The sequence below is a fragment of the Athene noctua genome, chromosome 2, assembly GCF_965140245.1.
Source record: "Athene noctua chromosome 2, bAthNoc1.hap1.1, whole genome shotgun sequence".
Lineage (NCBI taxonomy): Eukaryota > Metazoa > Chordata > Aves > Strigiformes > Strigidae > Athene > Athene noctua.
The window spans coordinates 165,209,879-165,236,722 of NC_134038.1; the positions used below are offsets into that span (position 1 = coordinate 165,209,879).

The window sequence follows — 26,844 nt, forward strand, 5'->3', positions numbered from 1 at the left end:
GAAGCTCTACTCAAAAGCCTGGAATCAAGTTTAAAAGCAGTCTCTTTCAAATGCCGTCAGCTTTATCTGCGATGCCTCATGCAAATCTGGGAAGAGGAATTTGATGCTTAACAAAAATGCATTAAATATTTGGCAATGATATCCATGAAGAAAAGAAGTCCATCGTATGTTCTTGCATAAACTCTTGGTTTAAGATCTTGGTGAGTTCAGGTACAGGCAAAGAGACAATGTAGGGGTGTGTGGCTATGAAGGCAGTTTTCCTCATGTTAAGTTGTTGGTAATTTGCTGCTATCATTATTCTTCTAGGAAAGGGCTGGGATGACAATCTGAGATGCCCTAATCTCCAGGTTTCATGGCCACCATGTGTATATATAGCTTGGGGTTTAGAAGACTTTGCTTTCAAACTCATGGTATTTGACAATGTGATACTGCTTTGCATGTGGAATTCTGTAGCTGCAGTGTGTGCTGCCCCTTGTAGCTTTTGTATCAAGTGATCTTCGTGTACCCTGCATATTTAAGATGGGGAGCTATTTAAAGGCAGCTGTTTATCTAGAGATTTGGAAACAAAGTGTGAAGGATGAGACACAACAGGAAACTGAAGGGTGGAGTGGCTTTCTCTCCCAGGATATGGGAAACAGTCTTACAAATTGCAGATGAGAAAAGAGAGAAAAACACTGTTCAGAGAAATTGAGGGAGCCTGCAAGGGCATCTGTTACAAGTGGCACGTTCTTCCTGTTATAAACTTAATTGCTCTGAAGTACGTTCCATTTAGCTGGGTAAGAGTAATAATCCTGAATGTAACTGGAGCTTTGCTCTACTATCTCTTTCTTTGGCAGTGCAGCAACATAAATGCAAATTGAGACAAGCATTGTTCGTACAGAAAGTGCTAAATTATGGGAACTAGAGACTGTCTAATCATGATAATTTTGTGAGATGGATGGAGGGGAATCACTTCCGTGCTTCTGTCTTGCATCCTTTTTGGGTGGCTCACCAAGCTAAGCTGTATGCTTTTCTCATGGGCCAAGGAGAGGTGGTAGTTTACTCCATCTTCAAAAGGGCTGCAACTGGAAGCTGGTAGAGGCAGGTAGCTGCTACTTATAGTGAGAACCTTCAAAATTATGAAAAGCAGAAATGAATTGTTAATGTTTGCCCTGAAATACGTATATGCTTTTGGGACTCCTCAGAATAACTGTTGTATTATAGATGGGGTGGATTTGGTGAACTCTCAGGTGAGAAAGAAACAGAAGGGAAGACACTGGTAGTAAGCAGAAAGTAGATGAGTGTATTAATGGAATGGGGGCAAATTGCTTGGTGGGGGGAAAAAACCTGTGTAGAAAACTGGATGAAGTTGGAGAAGTCATCGAAACATTTAGTAGTAAAAGTGCGAGGAGCTTGGGAACCAGAAGAGCTGAGGAACAAGAACGACTGGTGCAGGATGTGAAACTGGATATTATAGGGATAGCAAACATGATGGGACAGCATGCATACCAGGCATTACCTGTTTTCTGATAGTGTAGGCAAGATAAAAATTGAAGAGTGGGTGTAGTGTGGGATGTAAATGAAATAATAGACTGCTTTTCCTCTGTGTTGCTTTTCAGTGTCACTTGCATAAAAATTGTGTTGGGGAGAAATAAAGTTGCAAACTTGGAATCACAGTTGCAGTGGATAGACAGATATCTCTTAACATTAAAATATTTCTCAGGAATATTTCTCTGAACTGGAAAACAATTATGGCTAATAATGGAACACATGAGTCAGTATTTGCTGGCCAGGTGATAGATGACTTTTTTTCCTGTTGTTCACCACCACTTCTGTAAGTGGTCACAGTCTTCCTCAATTTATTGTATGAGGGGGCAAAGTGAAGTCTGTCTTAGACCACTGTAAGATCTAGCACATAAAAACAATCTTTGCAGCCACACCTGCAATTTTAGCAGATCTGTCAATCTGAGGTAAGAAAGACAGATCACTTATCATTTCTGCTTGTCAGTCAAGAACATCTCATACTTAAGGAAAAAAAGCCATCTTTTCAACTGTGGGTAGTTAAGGCCACCTTGGTAGTATGGGAAGTCTCTCCTTCAGGGTTTATTTAAAGAGCAACTAGAGATGCAGGTTTACTGAAGGAAGAAGTGGTTTTGCCCAGACTGAGCAGCTGTGGTAGATTTTTACTTCACCATTACCAGAACTGTGATTGACACAGTGCTACCCAGTTTGAGATGGAGTAGCAATGCCCAGCACTAAAAAAGGAGCTAGTACTTCTCATTTTCTTTAATGTTCTGCCATAAAAGATAGCGCTGTGGGGATTTTTGCTTCTCTTTTCCTTAACAAATAAGATGAAGGTTAGTGTTTTCAATGCAGAGAGATTGGAATATGTTGTGTGAGAGTGTAATAACCTTGTGAGGGATGAACTTCAGTGGAGTAGACCATCGGGCTGTGCTTTTAGGGCTTGATGCCTTTGGATGTGGTCTGGGTGTTCCAGCAGTTGGAAGTACCTGGGGAGAAGTTACCCTAATGCCCCAGTTTATCACAGGGTGGCTAAACTGCGAATAATGTGGAAACAGCAAATGTGGGTTTGTGATGTGTATTAGCAGTTTCCTTCTGTTAGAGGGGAGCATTAGTGTTGTCACATGAGCAAGAGCTCATCCTTAATACTCATGTATCTGAATCATGCACAGGATATTTCTCCATTCCTTCATTAACTCAGTAACTCTCCTTCCCATCCCTTCTGAAGGGAACAAGACTTTCAGAAGATTTTTCTCACTCCTGAGTGCTTTACCACTTAGTCAAGCTGAAATGGTACTCTTTTCACTGGGCTGGCTTCTCATTTAACTGAAAGCTCTGGCATTTTACTTCCATGTGATGTGAAATGGGCATCTATAGGGAGAGGAGCAAGCATTAGTGTTTCTATAGGATTTTGCATTAATAAGCAGGTACTGAGATGATATTTGTTGTGAGACTGGCTTGATTACTCACTGAGGTGAAGAACAAGTTGGATGTTTCTCCATGTGGATTGAAATACTTAATTGACTCTGTGGAGCACTGCAGAGAGAGTGTAAGGAGGAGTATTTAGAATTTTTTATCTGTAGATATGCTTGTTCTACAATAAAGAAACATTAATGAATGAAGTGCAAAATACAGTATAAAAGAATTTGGGACACAACACCTGGTAGATGAGGAGATGGTTCACTGTTATAGTTTCACTGAAATAATGGAAAACACATGGAAAATAGCCTGCTGTGTGCAACTGAAAAACAGCTCCTGATTTCTTCCTTTTTCTTAAAAAAACCCACCCTGATTCCCCTTAAAATATTAATCCCAGTATCATTAATGTAATCCTTAAAAGAATACAAGATATGCTTTTCTAGTTGAGTGGCATGTCTAGTAATACCTGTAGGTTCTGCCTTGTGAATGTATTAAATACTTTGCAAGGGAGTGTGTTCTGAAGTCTGGAAGTATAAAAAAATGACATGGTGTGGCTTTATTGAATGAGAAGAGCTTCGACTTTGCTTTCTCGCTTGTCTTGGGCTAAAATGGGACAGTTCTGCCATGTGAGTGCCTTGCACAGTGGCCCTGCAGAATCATAACTGATAAATCAGGCCCCAGATGTTTTGGTGCCTCTTCGGCTTTGTTCACCTCCAGCCAGATGAAAACCAGCTTGTGAATCCAGCCTGGGTGTCATGGTGGCTGTGCAGGTGTATGCCTAACAGTGGCTTGGGGAGCTTTTAAGAGGGGTGTCCTAATCAACCTGGATTATTTCAGCTTCAGCAGTGTGTTTGTAAAAAGCTATTAAGATGCATGATGAAGAAGTTGCTTACAATTTTCCTGGTACATCCTTAGTAGCTTGCTCAAGTGTTGATGTGAAATAGCAATAGCTAGATAGTATTCCTGTTGAAGAGGGAACATTAAGGAAAGCTGCCTGGATGACTGTGGTGGGATGGTAGGAAAATTTCTCAAGATTTCATTCATTTTGAGTAGTATAAATCATCTCCTAGCCATCCCTAATAAGCTTACATCCAAGTACTCTGTAAGTCTCAATTGTGTGTGCATTGTGTTTTGCAGATAAGCAGTTTCTGAGGGCTGAAGGACCTGCTAAAGGGAACACCTGCTTTTGAGGTATGAACTACTTCTCTAATGACACACCACCAAATCTTGACTTAAAAGCAAAGTTTCATACAGCTGTGTGCACACACTAAAACTTTGATTTGTTCTGGGAAATACGGCTATTATCTAGAGTTCCGAAACGTCAAAATCTCCCACAGAAGTTCAGTAACAAAGCTTGGCAGAGCAGGCACCCCTGGCTATGACAAGTGGAGTGTTAAATGGGCTCTGGGAGAGTCTGTGTGTCTTTAAAAGGCATTATACGGAGAGATCTGCGGCTGGAACTTCTGCAGAATAAACATATCTTAAATGCACGTACCTTTCCATTCCTTTCTGTTAAACGCTCCATTTACTACTCTTTTTGCATCCTTCCTCTGGGGTATTTATTAAAGCTTCTAACATTCCCCTGCTTCTCTTCAAGACAGCATGACTGGCGTGTGACGTGAGGGATGTCCTTGCTGGCCAGTTGGGTGGTCTTTTCTTGTTTTTTCTGCTGCGAAGGGCAGACATCTTGTTTAACTTGGTCACTCAAATCTTTATCAGAGTAAGAGGACTACAGAAGGCTAAAATGGACAAATTAGGCTAAGAAAAAACTAACCTGATTCGTTAGGAATTTGGAGCAGTGGATCATCCAAGTTTCTTGTCCTAGCCTGTCTTTGTGGAAGGCACCCTAAAGGTACATTTTCACTGGAGTCTATCCTCAGGTCTACAGTCTGAGGATATTTGAGGTGCAGGTGCTCACATAACATGTTTTAGTGAAGGAATTGCCATTTCTTCATAATTGTATGGACTGACGGACCCAGGTGTCTTCTGCGTTGCAATTTGGTTAGCATGACAGTGATTGTTCTGAAATGCTGACTGTTTCTTCAAGTCCTGGGAGCAGTTATCAGCCTGTTTATTCCGCTAATTAATACTTTCTTCTGCCTTAACCTTAAGGTAGTCTAGAATGTAAACCAGTGTAACACAGGGCAAGGGCTTGTACAAAAATGACTAAGCTGTTCATGATGTCAGTCTGCCTGTACCATCCCGTGATACTTGGCTGTAAAGAATGCAGAGGAGTCAAATGGATGCAGTTCAATTACAGCTTGTTTTAACATTGCCAACTGTATGGACTATGATTTACTAAAACTGTCTTGTAGTGACACTAGCCTTGCATGTCTCCTAAGACTTTGTTATGGGGATGGGATAAAATAGTTCCTAAAATGCCTTATTTAGTCTCCGCATATGGCAGGCACAGAGCTAAAGTCCTGTCTTTTCAGTCGGGCTGATGCTTTTGTGTATCCAGTGACGATGTGACTGGAACCAGGCTCAGTTAGGGCCAGCACCACCACCACCACTTGTTTGTACTGTGGCTGCCTGCCAAGCCATTTTAAGTAATTTTCTAAAAGCAGTTGGAATAAAAGCCAAGTGATGGCTTATCTCCGCCTGGGTGGGATGGAGGGAGGGGAGGTGCTCAGATGCCATGCGTGTTTTTCACTGTGGCCTCGATGGAGCTGAAGAGATTGTGGGAGGTGGACTGTCACCCCCTCCTGCAGGGAGTGAGCACTGTGTGCAGCTGAATAGAGAAGATGACATAGGAGTGTAAGCACCTTTTGGACACATTCTGGTCTTGAACTTCTTTATTCCTCCCTTTCCACCTCATTTAGCTTTGACCAATGTGGTCTTAGTGGCTTCCAGAATGCTTGGATGTCTGGGATGGATTTCAGACTTCTCTACTTGGTCGTGTTGTTAACTCCCAAGTTGTCTAAGGGGATGAGTTTGCTGTGTTACAATTTTCCTCTTTTCTTTTCCCCATTGTACAAAAAAGAACGTTACAATGTAAGCTGTCCCCAAGAGTCCCAGGGATACATGTAGCTGTACCTCTCCACATTTGTTGTTCCGTAGTTTCAGGACATGGAAACCAAACAGGTGTTTCCCACAGACTGTATTCAGCAGCTAAAAATGCTTCCTGAAGTAATTTATCCGGGAACATTTAATCCACGCTCATTGACGGCCTAGATGAATAAAGGCAACTTCCTCCCCAACATCCTTTGGAGAAGCCCAGGAGAGCAGGCAGGAAGGAGGAAGAGTTTGTGAGTCTGACACTGGCTGGTTGCTTCTTGTTGGATCACCCGATCGAGGAGTATCTTGGGTTCTTTACAAAACAATAGCCAGTTCATCTCCAGACTGTGTCTCAGAAATAAATGGGTTCTTTCTGCTTATTCTGCTGTGAGGTTTTTTAACCAAGTATGGTTACATGTTTGGGGATCTTTTCTTAAACTAAAATACTGACTGTGACTCGTGGCACCTAGAACTTCATTTGGTTATTGCATTGGTTATGTGTGTATAGGTGGAGAGTAAGGACTTCTAAAAACATTACCTGCTGGATTAATTTTTGTTTGTGTGTAACTGCTATAACTGGGAAGAAACATGCACAAACCCACATCTTTAGGATCAATTTTATTGATGAAAAGTGAACTAGATTGGGGCTGCTGTTGCTGACATAATTGTGGTAGGAGCAAGTGGCTGCTACTTGCTGTGTTACTCCCTGCTCCCCTCCTGCAGCCCAGCTCTGTCTCCAGAGAATTCTCCTCAGGTAAGGCAAGCAGATAAGAACAAACTTCCTTTGCCTCTGTGCTTTAGCAAGTCACATGTGATTGCTTGTCCTCAGAGGATTCTGCTGTCTGCTGGAGGAGGGGCTGATGCATTATCACTCACAGCTTTAAAAGGGGCTTGAGGAAGTGTATGCTCACCTTCTAGGCTGAGAATGACGACAGCAGAAGCGAGAAGATTTGGCCCTCAAAGTAAGAGAGAACCCTTGGGAAGAAGGCAATGCTAGCCTGTCCCCACCTGGAGTGCTGTGTCCAGGTCTGGGGCCCCTGACATCAGAAGGATATGGACCTGCTTGAGCAGGAACTGGATGATCTTTAAGGTCCCTTCCAACCCAAACCATTCTAGGATTCTATGTCACTTTACCACATATGGTTTTACTTCCTTAAGATGGTGTGGGCAGAACGCTTTATTTTAATTTTTTTTTTTTTAAAAAGAGTTTTTTTTCAGTACTACACTGAACAATTATGTATTTGGTCCCTTATCTTTCTCTTGTTAAAAGGTAAACTGCCTGTGTCAAAGGGCACAATACCGTGTTACTGGATACTGCAGTCATACCTGCAATAAGGAAGAGAATAATTCTCTAAAGAAACTAATAGACCCTACCTGATAACACTGTGGGGAGACCTGACATTTTTTTTTTATTGCTCTTTCTTTCATGAAAGCTTAGCTTTTGTTTTCTAACCAATGCCTTGTTTTTCAGCCATCGTTGAATGTATTTGTTATCAAGAGTACGGAAATATAAATACAATAGTGGTTGAACTGCAGTAGCTACTCCCTTCCTTCTCTGCTGGCTTCCTGCATACATTTTGGATGGTGGAAACTATTCTTCTGCATTAATTAATTTCAGAAATGAGTGTTCTTCCCCCTGTTGCCACCCCATTGGGTTTCAAAAACCAAAGGGTATGAGTGTAGAGAAACGATGACTCTCACATACGTTCCTTGGGACTGAGTAGCAGCAGAAGGCCTCTTCTTGTAGCTCCTTTCAGCATTTTCCTGTGCATTGGCTCGCAGGACATCTTGTTTTTCTCCACTTTACCTAAACCAGATGAGCCACATGGGCACCATTCTAGTTGAACTAAGCCTGCGTTCATCTGCTTGCAAAGTTTGAGCATGTTTCTTAGAAGAAAAACAAAAAAACTGGAGCAGTGACTTCAGTGTATGTCTCCCAGACTGAAGTTTGCAGTTATTTTTGAGAGTTGTTTCCTAAATATGGTTCTACCTGTTCTAGTTGGGACACTAGTAGCCCATGTTGGTTGCTTTCTTAGGCAGGCAGGCATTTTGTCATTAAAACCAGCTCGAGAAAACGGAAAGGCTCAAATGGTCAAATTTGTTCTTTTGACTAGCTCAGGAGGAATTGGGTTCAGCTGTTTCACGGGTGTAAGCAGTTAAATTGGTCTCAGACTACGGCTATCATGTGCTTTTCTTACAAAGTCATTAATGAACTTTGTGTCACAGTGACAACTTTCTGGGGAGAGTAATTTATCTTCAATTACCCAGGTCTTTCTTGCATAACCTGCCACTTTTAGTGCTATTAATATGTCTACACTGCACTAATGTTGCTTCCTTTTCAGAACTGAGGAGTTCTGTGATGCTTTTATGGCACTTGGCCAACTGCATGACTGAACTTAGCTAAATAAAAATCCCTGGGATCCTGTCTAAGAATAAACATCACGTGAGAGCAGGAGTGTTTCCCTGCTTTGAGAGAATTAAAATGGCGTGCTGGTAAGGAGTAACAGCAGCAGCTTAAGGGCAAGGCTGGCATCCCTCTCTGAGTAAAAGGGGCAAGCTCAAAGTCCAGAGGAAGCAGAAGGTTCTAGCATATAAACTTTAGCTTTCCTTGCTGTTGAATTTGTCAGTCCAAGATGACATGGTGCTTTCAGAATGTACTGTTTTTATAATTCCAGAATCTGATAAATACCCTTATGAAAGAGATGTTAACATAGATGCTTAACTTCTAGCCTATCAGTGTTTCATATTGGGCCTCAGCCTACAGCTTAAATACCTATTAATGTGCTATTGAGCACATTTCTGAGCAGTTCTCTACCTGTATTTTTAATTTTATCCCCCTTGGTAGCATGGGAGGTACTGGGACTGGTGTAGGCGTCTCATAACGTTGCCTCAGATGGGCCTGCATGTGGCTTATGTTCGGGCACAAGCAGTAATGGATGCTGAGATAATGTTATTTTGCAAGTAATTCCCTTGCTGAGGGAGAAGGTCTCCGCTCTGCTGGCCTGTGGTGCGTTAATGCTGGTAATGGAGTGCCTGAATGCGCCTTGTATTCTGTGGTCCCTCAGGAAAATGCGTGTTCTCCCCTCTGAGAGTTCTGTGGTGACTCACCGGATTTCTCCTTGCTTCACATACAATTCTGAAGCTAAAATTATTGTTCTACCTTTCTCCGTTTTGAAGCTGTTACATTACCAAATAGGAGTGCCTCTTTCTCTTGGATCGCAGGCAGGCTATATTTACTTCCCAGGCTTCTAGCAAATCCTTTGATGAACTATTGTTGCCAAAGACTTCAGTGCTGCTTGCAGAGGTGCCCAAGGGTGGTCAGCATTTTTGAACGTTGCTTCTACCTTGTTTTAAAAGGACTTCTGACTTTTGTTTTTCTCACTTGTGTGTAGGCACAAATATCCCTACTTAGAAGTAATTCCTAGTAACACGGAATGTGTTTAATCTTCATTATATCTATTGTGAAGTTGCTTCAAGATGAACAAAATCCATGCATTGAATTGCAAAAGGTGGTTCAAAGAACCAGGCCCTTCCTAAGCATGTACTAGTAACATACCACTGTGTAAAGACAGACTTGAATATCCCAAAGCTGCTGTTAACAGAGTACAAAGGAGCAGGCTCCACAGCTCTGAATCCTCTAGGTATACTCTACTCCCACCCTAAAAGTGTCTAGGGACTTCATTTCTCCATGAATTTCTGAGCACCGAGCACCTGAGTGGTCTGCATGGAAATACAAGGACTAAATTTTGTCCCTGGCCTGGAAATCTAATACATGTGAGGCAAATGAAAACCTGCTAGTGCTTGGTGAATGCTTGCTCTAAGCCAGTTTGCCTACATGGTCGCAGAGTTCTCTGGTTGATGCTCTGAAACCTTGGCTGGACACTAACAGAGCATTTGCTTCTCTTTTTTAAATATTTGCTTCCATAACGTTTTGTTGTGGTTTTCAAATGGCTGATCCCTACCTCTCCGCTAGTTCAAGTGTGTCTGTTCTACTTCCAGGTTCCTCTTGGGGCACATCTGTCAGCTCTCAAAACCCTGAGGGCAGGACATGATTCTCCACAGCAACTGCTGAGTCCGTAAACTATTGCTGTAGCTAAAATCTTGCAGAATTTGTGAGTAGCTAGAACTTGTTTCTTAGTGTAGAAGAGTGGTTTGTTTCATTCTTCCGGGTTTTTTTGACATTCCAGTATTGGAAAGGTTTAAAGTATTGTTTGCACTTTGCAAATCTACTCGAAAAAACATTGACAGGTTTGCTCTTCCACTTGTCTGGCTCTAAAACATCAGGCTGGTGATGAGTTGTTACTGATGAAAATAGTTTACTTAAGTCAACTTTCTCATTTTGAAGCTACCACTTCTGTGTCCTGATCGACAGGTTCTCATGCTGTATAATTATGTTGTCAAGAGAGGTGCTTATTTTAATTAAACTAGCTACTCTAATATAGTCACTAACATAACCAGAATTATTCTGTGTAGGTAAAGGAGTAAAGCTTGTATGTAAACTGAGTTCCTGGAAGCAGTGACTCTGCATACCTGGTTGCCAAACCAGCTGCTTCTGTTTTCATGGTTGTATCTGCTGCTCTCTGTAACCTGTGATGTTTTACGCTCCCTGCTTGAATTTTATCTTGCTTTTTGAGTAACACTGGCTAACCTGTTGATCTTTGGGCACCTCTCCAGAGAGTCAGTTTGCTTGCATTACATGGCGTCCAGCCTTTCTTGTGGGCACCACATTGTGTATCTGAGTAGGAGAAGCCACAAAGCTGGCCTCCAGGAGCTCTGCTTGTGAAGGTCTTCCCAGTGCTGTTTATGACTTGTTTTATCCTTTGTGGAAACCCTGTGAAATAAGGGAGCAGAGTTGCTGAGTGTAAGTCTTTCTGCCAGGCTGTTTCCACACTCTTGAACTGTTTGGGCTGTTCTACAGAAAGTTTTAATTCGGAATTTTCAAGGCTTGTGATAATAAACTTCTTGATATATGTATAAGATATTATATGGATGTAATACATTCAAAGCTATTTTATGGCTGCTTATTTTCCTCTTCAGTTAGAGCTTTTTTTGATTAACTTAATTTCAGAATCTGCCCTCTATGGTCTTACTTTCCCTCCTACCCTCTCGGATGTGTATATATGCGTAAGGCAAAATGCTGTGAGTTCATGAAGGTATGGAGGGCCTGCACAGCAGTATTACAACCGTAATTAAGCTGGACCGGCTCTCTGAAAAATCACTTTTCTCACAGCATGACTTGAGGTCTTTCTTATCTCCTGGTTTGTAGTTCACACTGTAGAGTTTTCTTCACAAGCAAGAAAAAAAAAAAAAGAAAACCACCTTAGAAATGAAAGCTGAAATTCTCACGTAGGCTCCAGACCCATTATTCTGGGAGCAGCATATGCAAGACAAATGTGGAGTAGGGTGAATTTAGAGCAGTTGACATGAGTTGTGACTGAGGTGAACTTTTGTAGTGAAACTTCTCCCTTTCGGTGCACTCAGTAGTTTTCCTTTCCAGGCTGTGGTGGTGAGATGATCTTGCAGGAGGAAGAATGAGGAGGTACAAAATACCCAATCAAAATGAGAGTTATTGATTTAACATATCAGAAATGTGCCATCCTTCTCTTCCTCCCGAGAGAAAGGACTCTAGGAAACACCAGAAAGCCATTATTTTCCGGGTTTTGCTCTTGGGGAGGTAGAGGCTGCTTTCCTTTTTGATGCATGTGCTATTAAAGGAAAGCAGCTGACAGAACAGCTGCTTGCCTTGCCTGTTTGGTTTGTGGCTTAGCAGTCAATACGCAACATAGAAAGAAAGTGCTCTGCAAACAGCCAGAGTTTTCATACCCTGCCCCCGCCTTGCCTGTCTTTCCCTCTGTCCTCTGCCAAGTGAAAACAGGAGACTCTTTGCCCGCCATGATTAATGAAACTCTCCTTATTTGGTGCTGCCTCTCCTGAGCAGCACAGAAAATCCTGTCTTCTGCGAGACAGCTTGAAAACCAGCAAACAAGCAGGACTCTGGGGAGTTTCTTTGTTTAAAGTAGTTAAGGAATAGGTCATTTTAGAGCTAAAACTTACAGGTCTGTGCAGAAGGTGGGCAGACTCCTTTATTTTCCTTAGATAAGTGTTTCTGGGTTTTGAAGATGACATACAAGGCTTTTTTAGGTCTCTTATTTCAATGCTTGTAGGCCTGTGTGGAGTTAGACACTTGAAGGTCCCTCACAGTTATTATCTATGAACTCATCTTCCATGTGGCTTTTTTGAAGGCCAGCCAAGACCATTAATCCCCACCTTCTAGAGTCCCTAATCCCTGCTGGGGTTTATAGAAAAGTTATTCTTGTACTCCCTGTGAAGCTGCTCTGGCAGAGTATCTATCCTGCTGTAACTTAAGGCAAGCTTATTAATGTGACTTTTAATCAGCTTGGAAATGATACAACTCATAATGTAGTGATCTAACTTGGACAGTCTTACTCCATCTTGCTGAGTGGTTCATGGTAGTGAACTTGCCCACGGGGAGGAATCATTCAGGAGACTGGTGTTCTCTTATCTCGGTACATTTAAGTATAATTAACAATAGTAAAATGCTCTTTGCAGGCATGAATACATGCCACGTATTATTTTGGGAATGAGTGCAAGTGAAGTGAAGTCAGGGCTGGAAGTGGTCTGCTGGGGTGATTCTTTGCAGTTGTATCGCTCTTCCTCTTCTCAGCCTGACACTCCTACAGCCTCCCAGCTCTGCTTTTTGTCCAGTTATGGCTGGACTCGTGTGAGGCCCTTTTCCTTACTTGCTCAAAGACTTTTGGTTCCAAGTAAGCGTCTCCAAGCACTCAGGACTGGTTCAGGTGGGCTTCCTTCCATTTGTTGTCCTTCTCTAGGGTTCACCTGTGATTTAGATGGGAGGGAAGTCTGAACAACTTTACCTGCAGTTCATGACTGTTCACTCTCAGTTTGGGTGGCATTGGGCAGCTCTGTGCTAAATCTTCTGTCAGAGGGGTTTATTAGGCAGCTTGGGGCCCTTGCTGTCAGCGGGAGCTGCGCTGCCTCTCCACTGGTACGTACTGTGGGGAAACTGCAAAATTCTCTTCAGGCTTTTAGACAAATTCAAAGCAATTTAAGTGTAATCCCCAGGGATGTGACAGTTACTCTCTTGGGTGTCCTGAGTTTTCGGTCTCTACAAGTTCCATGAGCAGAATTTGGCTCTTCAAAGCCAGATAGCAGAAGTAGTTGGTGTCTTGGCTTGGCTCAGCTGTTAAGTGTACTGATGAGGAGTGTTGTAGGCTTCATGCCTAGAGCTTCCATCTCCTTCTGGAGCCACTGCATATTGCTGCTTCCTTGTGTAGAAAAGACAAGTTCTGCAAAACATAGCTCCTCACCCTGAGCAGAGAAGAACCTGAATTAAGGCCAGAAGAGAGTGTAACTGATGGAAAGCTGCAACTGAGACTCTGAAATCTGAGTTAACAACCAGTCTCACTGTGCAATATAACTGTCCATGCACACTGGACTTCATACTGAGATCTTTGGCAGAAGCAAGGGCCAGTCTGTGCCAGGTAAATGCTGTGTTCTAGAGAAGTGATGCTTCTGACCATGATTATCCTCGAGTCCCATGATGTTGTCTTAGGGAGCTGGAAGAGCAACAGGTAAGTCCAGCTGTTTCAAGTTCATCAGCAGCTCTGAACACTTTCAGAGCAATAACCAGGCCTATTTCATGACCTCTCATGTCTTCCCCAAAGCAATAATTTGCAAACAAGTTCTCAAAAGAGGAATACATGAATGCATAAATAAAACGTGATGCAGCCATCTTTCCTTACTATCATAAAAATCAACGTTACAAGTTAGTGTAGATGATCCTATGTCACCCACAAAAGGAGAGGGTTTTATCCTTAAGGGAGGAAGTCTAGTAGTCCAGACTAGAGTTGGTTAATACACATATTTATTTATCTAGAGTGTTCAGAGTTCTGATTAGTAAGTGTTTGTAGCTGCAGCTGATACTCTGTCTGCCTGTTGTGGTGCTCATGGGAAGGTGCCGTATGGCAATACACTTGCCCTGTGCAAGTAGTAATGTCAGCTTCTCCCACCTGATGGAGAGGTGGTGTGCACTTCCATTCTTTCCCCCCAACACCCTAATCCTTTACTAGGAAATAACTATAGGGAGAAAAATATCAGCCCAGAGATTAAAAAAAAAAAACAACCCACACTAAAATTGAGCAGCAAAAAGCCTATGGCCCTCTCCCTCCTCCTGTTCTGTGAGGCTGCCCTTGTTGTGGGGTTGGAAGTGGGGTGCTCTGGGCAGGGAGCTCTTGGCTGGGGTCAGCAGCTCGCAGCCATGTGACTGCTGTTGTTTCAGCCCCATCACTTGGTCATGGTGACTCTGGTGGCAGTGTGCTAACGAAAGCCTGGATAATCTTACAAGCAGTGGACATGTGGAAGCTTTTTTAAGTAATATTTGCTTTTATTTTAAAGCTGCATTTTCATATACCTTTCCATGCAGGAAGGCGGCAAGGAGGAGTGAGGAACTTAACATCTTTCTTGTGTATATACATGAAATATTCTTGCTTTTGGAGATGACTTTCCAGATTAATTCTGGTTGTCTTCGTGGTTTTGCAAGTCAGGCTTTTCCTACTGTACTGACTTTTGGCCTCGCACTGTAGGCAGACTGAAGGAATTGCAGACAAGTAATAACTTGTGGGTCTTTTGAAGCAGCAGGAGGAAGACCTTTGTATATTAGTAAGCAGGATCGGTGGCTGCCTTTCCGTTGCAGGACTAGTTAGGACTCCTAGAGCTAGGTTTGTAGCACCCAAAGTAATTTTAGTTGTTAAATTAAGAGCAAGAGAGTTACCTGAAAGCTTGAATGAGCAAGATTGGCTATTGTGTATCAGAGATCCAAATTCTGGAATTATTCCTCAGGTTTTTTTACATAGGCTTGACTTGTTTCTGTTCTTAGCAAAAGCCACTGCACGAATGAAATTCTGTATCTACTGCAGAACCGTACTGCTGTGTGCTCTCCACAATCCTCTCAGTCTGGAACAGAAGTGGATCCTTTCCAGAACTGTCTGTGTGGCCAAGGAGGTTGGGAGGGTTGGGTTGGTTTGAAGGCATGCCTTCAGGATGCAGAATGGAAATGCTTTAGGACATGTCTAGTTTTGTTCATAGGCGTTTGATCATTCCTTTCAAAAATATGAACAGTTTCTTAAGAATATCAGAATCGCAGGATGGCTGAGGTTGGCAGGGACCTCTGGAGATCATTTAGTCCAGCTGCCCTCTCCTTAAAGCAGGGTCACCTGGAGCAGTTGCCCAGAACCGTGTACTGTTTGGTTTTGAACATCTCCAAGAGTGGAGAATCCACAACCTCTCTGAGCAGCCTGCAGCTCTTGAACTCTTAGTCCGAAGTAACTGTACCAATAGTGTTGGTTACATGGAAGGTGATTGCTTGATTTCTCTCTGACTTTCTTTTATTCTCACACCACCATCCTAAGAGGTGACCCAGGAGATTCCTGACAGATGCTTGTCTAGTGAGAAATGATCTCCTCTTTATTAAAATCAGAGATGAAGACAGCTAAAGTCAGTCATGTCGTGTTCTTATTGATGCCTCCTTAGTCTCCCAGTTCTGTCATAGAAGAACGCTGAATATACAGGCACCTGTACGTGTGTGTTTGTGTATATGTTCAGACATGTGTGAACAAGGCTTCTTACTGGTGCTCTTTCATTTGGGTATTCCTTCTGCCTTGATCTTTGATGGAGATCTAGCTCTAGCTAATTATTTTTCTTTTGTGTAAGTGCAGAACGTGGGCTTTATTTTAAACTGCTTTCACTTAATTGAGAATAATGATAATAAGGGGCATATTAATGTTACCTGCCACTAGAATATAGAGACTCCTCGAAGTCTTGAAGTGCTGGTATTTCTTTCTTTCTTTCCTTCCCTCCACTAATAACCGATCTGGCTACAGGGATCAATTTGTGTAGAGGGCTTCCATAACAACTGGGAGTAACACAGTCAGTTCTCTCCAGGCAGCTCTGCTCGGGCAGAATTGCCTTTCTTCTGTGGAGGGGTGAAGGTGAAGTTGAACACAACGGAGTGCACAGGAGAGTTCCTACCCTTGCAGCTGATCTCTTGCCAGGAGCCTGGCTCGTGGGTGGCTCGGCTCTTTGTGTTTGGAAGCAAATGCTTAGTGGGATGCATTAAACACCAAGGTGGGAAGCAGCAAATGACACTTAGTAATACAGCAGAGCTGTTGGCTGCTGAGAGGCTTTGGCCTGTGTTTTCATGGACTGGATCACCAGAGACCTCTATGTTGTTGAAATCTCTGCTGAGATCAATTCCCATACTAAATTACAGCCAAGTTAACTGTCAGAGTGACCCAACTTCTTCACTATAAAAGCAACGTCTCTTGGTTGGTGCAAAGCTTGTATTTTAAATGAGCAGAACAGAGGATTGAATTCCTTTTTGAAGAGTCTATTGTAGATGCAGGTGCAAAGATGGAAAGGTTGAGTGATGCACTGGTCTATCCTTGCTGGCATAAGACATTGAAAAATGCCATCTTGGATCGCAAGGCTTCTGCCCTGGAGAGGGTGGGCCAACCGTGGAATCTCATGTTTGTTACAGCTGTAAATATGTATAGGACTTTCAGTGTTTAGTAGCTGTTACAATAGTCTTCCTTCTAGCCAGCTCCAGTGAAATTTTGACTTGCATTTGGGAGCTTTTTGTTATCTGATGTTGTGCAGGTTGTGTCACTTGAACCTCAAATGCACCCTGCAGATTTGCCTGACCTTGGAGATGTAACTGCCATAATGGAGATGCAAAGCTGATCTCTGGTCACTCTGTTTCTCAGACTGGGCACCATCCTCTTCAGAAAGACAAATCATGCTGGTTTTCCTCAGGTTACAATTTATCTGTCTATACTTCAGAGCTCAAGTAGATTGATTTGAACTGTCCTTGTTGCCATTACTTCCCCAGGACGATCTTCTCTTGATCCTTGCAGCTTCTTGTGAAGTCTCTTTACTTTAAAGAAAAATGGTTTCCTTTTCATTAAATCATGTACAGATAATTTTAAGTAAGTGAATGTTTACATCTAAAAAGAGTGACTATAAACTGAAATGTAGCTTTAGTAAACCTGCGTAATTTTGGACTGTCAGCTTGCAGGCTGACTTTAATTACGACTTTTGACAGCGAGTACGAGATGTGGAGAGACAAGGTTATTTTACAGCTTTCCTCTGGCTAGTGCAGGATTTCTGCCCAGTTATCTCTAGACTTTATCATTTGATGAAGTGTAGGCTCTGCAAGCTATGAATGTCAGGAAGGAAAAGGCAGGAAAAAAATAGAAATTGTCTTAAATCTTCAGAAAACTGAGAATCTTTTTAAGGTTACTGAAGAGGCACAAATACTGGGAGACTGTCTGTTGCCTTACTAATTCACACACCATCTGAATAATTGAATATGATGAAAACATGCCTCTTTAGCTTTATTATTACTTTCTTAAGGGAAGTCTAGTTGATGAAAGTGTTTCAAACTTATGGAGCCGAAATGTTCATTAAAGACTTGTAAACAGTCTGGCTCTGCAAAGTAGGTATATTTGCAGTATCAATTAACAGCAAAAAGTTAATTTTAAAACCAGTGGAGAAGTGGCTTGTATCATAAGTAATGAAACCCTGCAAATTGATGGATACTCTTTGGAAATACTGAATAAACCCTGGAATTATATAGACACTTACAAGGCATTGTAAGATTGAAATAATTGCACTTTTTAGGGCCATCAGTTTTGCAATTCTGAAGTTACAATTTATAAAAGTTGAAGGTATAGCATTTAAAAAAAAGGCCTTTGCCAGCTAGAGCTTGTTTTTGTTCAAACGACCTACCCTGTTGTAGTCTGTTGGCCTTGCTGTGGCAGTTTCCATTGTGCTCTGACAGTTGCTCTTTTATTCAAAATATTAACATGCCCGTGAAAGTGAATGACTAATAGCATTAAGGAAGCACAGTTGGCATGCAGGCCGTGGTCACAGCCCCCTGCCTGTGGCCATCCTGAGCATCTTCTGCAGAGTCACTTCAATTGCCTCAATTGAGTCTCTACTACAGGTCCCAGCTGAGACTAACTGCATCCTAGTTTGTCTTTGTGGCCACTGCCTGGAAAAACGTATAGGCCCACCTTAAAGATAACTGGGTTGGTTTCCCTTGTGTCCACATGTAGATCAATATGCAGCTTTCAATCTTAGAGCTGTATCACAAGGTGGAAGTTGAGTGACAAGTGTACCACAGTCAAGCTTCTGCTCAGTCATCTTGTGGCTCTTGTGTTCACCTTCCTCTTCTGTCTGTCCCCTTCTGCTTTCTTAGGCTTGTTTCATTTCTTGACTTAGGCTTTTTTTCCTGATCCAAAGTATATATATGCATGTGTTCTACCCAAGACTGTATGTGAATCCAGCGTGTCTGCTCATATTCTTGCCAGCTCACTGATTTACTCCAACTCTCCTCTCCCAGGTAAAAGACCAGCAGTGCTTGGAGCATTCATTGTGCTTGGATCTGTCTTGGCTCCTTGTGTGCCTAATGTGCAAGTTTAGTTACCCACGACTGAACAGGCTACAGATGGCTTGAAAATCTCTGGGATTGTTTCTTTGTGGTAGTGTCACTTGGAGCTCATTTAACATGCTTTGTTGTGTAGGCTTTTTGCTCTAGGAAAAGAAGCTCAAGTGAGACTAGCGGCCTGATTCAAAAGCTGAGGGAAAGGTTATTAGTGACCTGACAAGTGGAAGAAGTGAGATATCAGACATAGAAGGGGAAATGACTCCGAGCAAGCTGCATTATGAGGAAGCAATAGTGGCTGAAGCTCTGCTTTGGCTTTGAAATTCTGTTGACAAGATGAATCACAACTTCGTTAAATGTATCTAAAGTGAGAAGTTAAACCACCACGTTTATTATCTTGTGTGTGGCCATAAACTGATTGTGGAAGTGATCTGAGTTTGGCACCAAGCCTTTGGAGCTATTTTATGGTTATTAGTATGTCATTGAGTGACACTGACGTCTGTATAAAAGCCCAGAGTTTTTAGGGACACCTTGCCCCGTCTCCAATCCTCTGCAGTACCCTCACATCCATCACCAGTTCCCAAGCTCTGCCTGCATGATGGAGCATGTACTGCAACTTGGTCATCCTAAGTGGAAGTGCCTATGTTGTGTTTCTCCATGGAGGGAATAATAGGAACTTTTCCCCCTTTCCTTTAGTTGTGCACTTTTTGACTTGTTATCTATAGGAACTTGGAAGTTCTGGGACTTATTTAATGTATTCTGTATACTTAAAATTAGCCAGAAGTCTGTTGGAGAATTTGTGCTGAGAAGGGAAACAACTCTGAGTTCTTTGTTGTAGCAATCCCAGTGCAAAACCAACAAATACCCCAAATCTACCTTCTCTGTTCTGGACACTCCTTTTGTCCTTCATAAAATAGGACATTACTTAACATTACTTAAACTGTATAAATAAACAAACATGACTTAAGCTGTATAAATAATAGTTGGAAACTCTTGCTATATTAATGTATTGTCCGAAGGAGAATGTGCTTTTGTATGACATGACTCTTACTGAAATCCTGATATTGCTGAAAGTCCAAACATGTATTTGAAATTAGTAATAATACACTTTATGTTATGCCTTTATGTAAGCTGAACCTTAGTGTGACACAGAGGTTGGCAGCACAAGTGGTGTGGCAGCCTGGAGCTGGAAACTGCTCTCTGCTGTTTGCTTCAGCTCGTAGGAGTTGTGAGAAAGCTGCTGACTGCACTCTGGGTTAAACAACTGCTCAAAGTTTAAAATTGGTGTCTGATTTTTTGCTATGGAAATATCTGTAGTCTTCTACTGAACTAGTGGTGTGATGATGTTTGTGGTATCAGGTACTTAGACTTGTCTAGCAGGTCTTGAGTATTTGGACTGGATGACCTTCCCTCTACTAGCAAGATTGGAACTACATCACTGCATTTTGGGGGAACTAATTCCTCAGTGTAGCCTATAATTCAGGAGACCCATTTTGAGGTGTTGCATTGGTTTGTTTTTTTTTCTAGCAAGTGAGTTGAGCGTGAATTTGTAAGTGTTGGGAAGATTTTATTAATGATCCCTTGACCTGCATCTCGCTACGTCTGAGAAGATGCTTATAGTAATTTGAGTGATTTCTTGCGACTCAGAACAACCACAAAAATAAAGCAGAGATCTTACTATGTTTAACTTAAAAAAAAATAAAATAAAATAAAAAAAATTTAAAAAAAAAAAAATCTCACTGGTTCAGACTGTGCCAAAAAAACAAAAAAGTTATAAAAACTTAAATTAGGTCTTAGATTTGTTGTGCTCAGCCATGGAATGTAAGAAATGCCAGCAACTGCATTTCATCGATGTGTCTTCTCCTTTTGAAAGATAGATGCAGACATCCTTTTCATGGAAGACTCGCTTCAGGGTGCAGTGAAGGAAGATGACTTAGCATATATCTGCTCCCTGCTATCTTGTTTTCTTATGCCTCAACAGCCGCTGCTAAGTGCTCATGAGAGCCTCATCTAAGAAAAGCAAGCTGACTTAGACAGGAGAAATTGGAATTATGACTGAGCTGTCCCTGTTTCTTCTAGTCAGGGATTTTGTTCTGTGTGTAGTTAGGAGCTAATTTTAAAGGAGCAAGTGGATCTGATGCAATAATACACCCATTTATGAGAAGCATGGATATCAGAGTGTCTCCTTTAAACAAAGTGAGGGAATATTGCTTTGTATTCTTTTAGATGTTTGTGAATAGATTTCTCGTACCTCTTTGGCATAAAGGTTGCTTGAACTTGATTTTGGTAGAGGAGGATATATAGTTAATACTAGTAGAGATGCAGCCACTATCAAAATTAGGTGGAAGGACAGAGGCCAAGTACAGCTCACCTGGGAGAGGACAGAGATGTGCATCCATCCACCTCAAGAGACCAGTAGCTGTGTGGGACTCCCTGGAGCAGTCCAAGTGCTGTGTCACTGCGGGCTGGCGAGCAGCGAGTGCTCTGCGTTGCCTCACTGGTGAAGGGTGGTAAAAAATCTGGGAAGAATCACCTACTCCCTCTGCCAAAAATCTGAGGGAAGTAAGGCAGCGTCTCGTGCCAAGTATGATTCTGTTTAAACAGTTTACAGGGTTTCATGTTTGGGGTTGTTTTGTGGGGCAGCATCCCCTGCTTCCACTTGTCTGCTTTTCCCTTTCTCCATCTTCTGACGAGATGCACAAAATCTGGGTCAGACCGATCATAACTTGAAATTCAAAGACTGTGCATGCCCAGAGGCATCTACACAACAGTGCAGTTAAGGAAGCTACAAAATGGAAATACAAAGTTCAGGAAATAAATTCCACTCTTCCCTAGATGGGAAGCTGGAGGCAGTGGCTTTTGTTGTTTGTATTGCTTCTACTTTCAGGGAGTGGCTGGATGAGATGATGTTTCTTGAAAGTTATTCCACTAGGTCACTTAAAAGTAAAACTTTTGCGAGGAAGTGCCAGTCTTAACTTCTTCGGGATCTCTAGGATGTTGTGAGCCTGTGACTCTGGAAAGTGGTTTGCAGAGCATCGGTTCTGTGTGCGTTAGCAAACTTCAACCTTATGGATGTGGTCAAACATCAAATAAGGTGGTGGGAACACCCAGAAAGGAGCTCATTTTGAAAGGGAGAGACTAATTGAATCGGGTAAATAGTAGGAGCTCTTTGTAACAAGATGCCAGGATAAGGGGGTCTGTGATATGGGTAAGAGATTAAAATAACTCTTCCATATCTTTCAGATTAGCTAACAGGAAGATGGATTTTTATTTACCCAAATGAACAGGTTACTCGCTGGGTACACAAAGATTCTGAGCATAAAAAGGAACAGATGGGGCAAATACTTGGTATAACAGATCAGCTGTTGCTGGAACATGAAAAGGTCTAAACTTTCTTTTTTTTTCTTTTAAAGAAGTGTGAATTAAGGAAATAGGCTTTATTTGCTGTGGAATAATTTTGAAGATCTCCTGGAAAGGATCGAGGAATATCTACCTACAGGAAAACTCTTTTCCTTGTCTGTAGTACAGCTGTCGCTGAAGGACTGATAATGCTGTGGTCTGCTCCTTTCCACACCTCTCCTTGGAGCAAAATACTTATTCAACTTGGCATTCTTCAGGGAGGGTTTGGCTGTCCTCTGAGGCCCTTCCAGAGATAGAAATCTTGAGTCACGCAGGTTGGTGTTACACCATTGCTGCTGTTATTCCCTCTGCTGTTTTAACAAGCGAGGACCTTGGCAGCTGTCTTGCAGCTGAAGAATTATTTAATACTTTTTTAATCAGCTGCCTTCTGAAACCTTAGTTGTTCCTCAGTTTTGCCCTTTCATCTTAAAAGTTAATGTCAGAATTCATATTCCCTGTGCTGTGTCACTGCATGATTTGCATGGCTATGTAATGCCTGCTGTATTCAGGTATGTCTTGATGAAGATTCTTGAGTGCTTCCTGTACGTAGATAACTTTGTTCCATATGAATGAAAATCGTATAGGAAGCATCTGTCTCACTAAGCTGGTCAACACATGAATATGCTTCAGGATTTGCCTTCTGCCCTTGGGCAGAATCTGTGCCGTATACTTATTTTTCCTTTTGGCTTCATTAACTCTATAAGCACTAGTTCAACCTGGAAGTCTGGGGATTAGTGTAGCTAGGCTGCTCTAACACCAGAGCTGGAAAGTGGAGCAATTGCTTCTAGTCCAGTTCTAGTGGTGTTCTGGCTGTGCTTTGCCCCTGCCTGGGCTGTTGAAGGCTCCCCATAGCCAGGACAGGAGGTTATTTGCCAGGCACTTTTACATGTCTGAGATACCAGTTCTGTTTGCTACAAAAATGCAAAAGGGCTTTTATTAGTTATGTTGATTTATTTTTTTTTTAAACATAGTTTCTGCATTCCCTGTGAAGTTAAATATAAACAAGGAAATGTCCTGCTGATAGGTCTGCACAACCTCATTATTATTTTTCCCCAGAAACTAGATTGCTTTAGTGTCCTAGTTCCTATGTAGGTCTGAATTAGAGACGTTGTCAATGCTATTTTATGGCAGCTATTTCATAAAGTGCCACCACATTAACATGGACCAAAAAAACCATGACGTGAATCCATCAGTTGCTTGTGGTGGAATATTCATATCTTGGCGGATGATCAGGGTGGGATTAACCTTGATTTGAGTTTAAGAATTCCTGACTGCCTCCCTATCTCTGCTCTCATGGCAGCTCCTGCTGCCACCAGCACTCCGGAGGCGTTTGCTCCGTTAATTGGAGCGCAGTTGTTTAGGGCTGGAGGACTGAGTATCTCAGTGGGACAAGGTCTAAATGATTTCTGGGCCATCTAAATACTGCTTATAAGCTTGCTCTGACTACAGTGATTATGGCCATAAATGTTTCAGTGCAGTCTGGTGTTGGTTGCAGATGGTTACTGGGTTTGGATCATGCAGAGGAGGGGATGTGAAATGTTATAGGGCCTCTCTGTGAAGTAGTCAGGTAAGTTTTCTTCAGAACGGGAGGATAGCAATGCCTTGCTATTTGGACAGACCCTAAATTAAGCTGGCAAGAGGAAATGTTCCTAAAAGGCCACTCTTGTTCCTGAAACTAAAATAGCCAGAATGTTCAATCTGAAGTGAACATGTAAAAATTGTGAGGTGATAGTTCAGTTTATGGACTGTAATCTACTGCTAACAAGCATATGGAGTGAGGTTAAAAAGGGAGGTTTTCCTAAATGCTATTTACATAAAGCTTCAGGTTTGTGATGGGTGAACCTTGCTGTGCTGGCGTTCGTGCAGAACCAAAGAGGATACTGGGAACGTGAAGGACTTGTGACATCTGCAAAGTCTGAGTCAGCCCAACCTGGAATGCCTGCTGTGAAGAACAGGAGTCAGATTTTTTTTTTTTTTTTTTTTTTTTGTGTCCGGTGTGTTCACTTCAGCCTTTGCTTGCTTATTCCCCAGGTTATTGGATGCTCTGTAGCTATTTTGTGACTGTAGTTTTGATTCTTGTGTTTCCTAGTAGCATCATGAAGCAGTTTGTTGAAAATTTTAAATATAATCTTTCTTTCTTACACTAATGAAATTTTCAGAATATGAGGAGGAAACGTTCATGGCTCCAAATTTTTGTTTTGGGGATTGACTGACCTAAAAACCATCATCTCCCTTTCAAGCTGAAAGCAAGGGAGGGCATTGTTGAAGAGATGGCTATTTAAGAGCCCTATTTCTTCCTTGGAAGAGACAGGCCAACACAAAGATAAAACTTCTAGAAGTTACTTACTTCCCTGGATGAGACTCAGTAAAGGGTAATGTGTTGTGTGGAGATTTGCGCGATGCATCGCGTGTCTTGAAAATAGTCAAGAACTCTGAAAGAAGCTTTTTTTTTAACAAGACTCTTTCACTTAAGTATAAAGATGGGGTTTTTTAATTCATTCAGCTGTGACCCTGCACAGAGGGTTAAGAGCTCCAAACCTTTCACCTTGAGATTTCCATTAAGGGATAATTCTTCAGGGCCTTTATCTCAACTGACAAAAACTGCCATTGCTGCTTGAAGTCTGATCTGGCTTGAAGTCTGACCTTTTATTGTTAAAGAGAAAAAGAATAGATTTAACTGCATTAGTTTCCATAATATACTTGCATGCACTTACATAAACAACAATAACATTGTGGTACCATTGTTTATAAAGAATGTGAAATATTGCCTTATAGAGGCTTGAGCCTGTAGGTATGTGTCCGTAGCCGTATACTGCTGACGAAGAATTTCCTGTAGTTCAAGGAGTAGGAGCCTTTGTTTTTTGGAACAAGAGGATCTGTGTTCTGCCATTGCCGTGTAAGTCAGTGACCCTGGACTGCTGCGCAGTGGCCACTCGGGTCAGCCCTTCATTAACCAACATGTACAAATGCCCATTGTGTTTTCTTCGGAGTGTCCCTGCCTCTTTACGTACGCAGTTCTGTGTCTTCGGCTCCATTTCTCATTTTCTCCTGATGTAGCTCGGTAGTTCTTGTCTAATACAGTGAGGGTTGGCTGTGAAAGGATGACTCACTTTACCTAAGCTCTTTTGTATCCTTTTATTTGGATGAAGTTGTTGTTGGAACTCTGAAATTGTTGCTTCCGTGACCTTGTTCTCTACTAATTCTCAACCAGGCACTGCTGCACTGGCTTGCTGGGCTCCTAAGAGTAAATCTTTCATTAAGAGGGAGAGTCTCCACACAGATTGTGCATCTAATAGCAAGTGTAATAGACATCAGCATCAAATTGCTTTGTGCTTCCAAACGTAGACCAAAATTAAAGGAAGCTGAGCTACCGTAGGAGTTATAAGTGTGCCAGTTTAGATACTAATGGCTCTTTATGGGTTTTTGGTTTTTACAGTTTGTACCAGACAATTTCTGCAGATGGCTAAAACGTATGACTGGAGCTTTTGATATCTTTGCTGTTTTCATAGCGTTGGGCACATGGAACACTGACTAACACTGCTCTGAAAGAAAGTCTCAGAAATGCACCTTTTGTCAATCAGAAGTGGTGGGTTTTGCTCCCTCAGACAGCTTTCTATAAATTCATGTCAGTATTGGTTGGCTGTTGGTCCTAATAATAACAACTTCAAAAGGATGAAATGTGGGAAAAAAAAATATAGTTTATGGGTGTATTTGTTATGCCAGCCTGAAAGCTTTAGCTGCAAACCAGATGAATGAGTTCAGGTACATTTTCTGTTTAGTGCCAGGAGGTTAAATTGAATGCTGAGAGACAAATCAGGGAGGAAAAGATACATGGTGATTCTTTCTACTTTGTTTCCAATTTATAGCTTTATATATAATGTGTACCTTACTATATTTTTTTCATGTAAGCATTATTAAAACTTCGCCTTCCACCACAAATCCCAGGGCTAGAGTGGGTTTGTTGGTATTAGCAAGGTTTGCTGAGGACATAACCATGTTACAGGACCCTATCAAAGGGATCAAAAGCATCACTGAAACATACATCAGAGATTATGTAAAACCCTAATCTCCATAGGGGAGCCTGGGTGGAGTCCAACCCCAGAACTAAATTCACTCGCATCATTTGTCTTTCTGCTCCTGCAGATATGTAATTAACTTGCAGATCTGGGGCAAGGCAGAAATCAGTATAAGATTGTGTTTATGCTGGCCAGGTATTGGTGTGGTGGTGGTTTGTTGTTTTTTGGGTTTTTTTTTTTTTTTTCTTTAAGGTTCTGATAAAACATCACATGCAATGTAATGTTCCTGCAGTAAAACCTGATTTAGATGATCTAGCTGTTTGCTTCTGTACTGCTGTGGGGGTTTTGTAAATGTCTGGGAATTACCGAGGGCTAAAGCAAATGTTTCTTACTGTGTTATGGCACAGGAGGCGTGCAGTTGTCAACATCAGACTCTGAGTAAACTTAAAAGGCCTCTTATTAAATTGTTATTTTCTTTTTCTTCTTCCCCACATTGCTTTTCAGGTTGCAAAGGTGCTAAAGCATGGCTGACTTGGATCACAACCTCAGTCTTGCAGATGCTCTCACAGAGCCACCTCCCGAGATTGAGGAAGAAGTGAAAAGGGACTTCATTGCCACTCTGGAAGCAGAGAAATTTGATGATGTGGTTGGAGAAACAGTAGATAAAACAGACTATGTTCCTCTGCTGGATGATGATGATGCAAAAGCTGGGAGCCAGGAACCAAAAAGCAAATCCCATGCAGACGGTATTCAGGTGGAACGTAAGTGTCTAAAGCACAAGACCAAAAAGCTGCATCACTTAAGCATCCGAGAACACTTTTTCTTAGTGTAATATTGCTAGGCCTGCTCAAACAGGACTTTCTGCGTTGCTGAGCAATTTATTTGAAAAGCAAAGTTTGAGATCAAATCCTGTTTCTTGTTTTTCTACTCTACCTTCTCTTCAGTTCTTTGGCCTGTAAAATAAGCTATCGATACTAGTCCACAGAAGATGCTGTTATTTGTGTTAATGTCTTGTGGGCTGCCTTGGGC

At 41.9% G+C, this 26,844-nt stretch overlaps 1 protein-coding gene across 9 annotated transcripts in view; it reads left to right on the forward strand.

Annotated features, from left to right (window-relative positions):
• The window catches only part of MAP4 (microtubule associated protein 4), a 164,015-nt gene that overhangs the window by 26,584 nt on the left and 110,587 nt on the right, over positions 1 to 26,844 (forward strand). For 8 of the 9 annotated variants that reach the window (XM_074901019.1, XM_074901024.1, XM_074901027.1 and 5 more), the window contains exons 2-3: positions 4,057 to 4,110; positions 26,320 to 26,576. In XM_074901019.1, the coding sequence (XP_074757120.1) occupies positions 26,339 to 26,576 (238 nt within the window). In that variant the 5' untranslated portion in view covers positions 4,057 to 4,110; positions 26,320 to 26,338. The remainder of the gene's footprint in view (positions 1 to 4,056; positions 4,111 to 26,319; positions 26,577 to 26,844) is intronic. The other variant, XM_074901020.1, reaches the window with a different exon arrangement.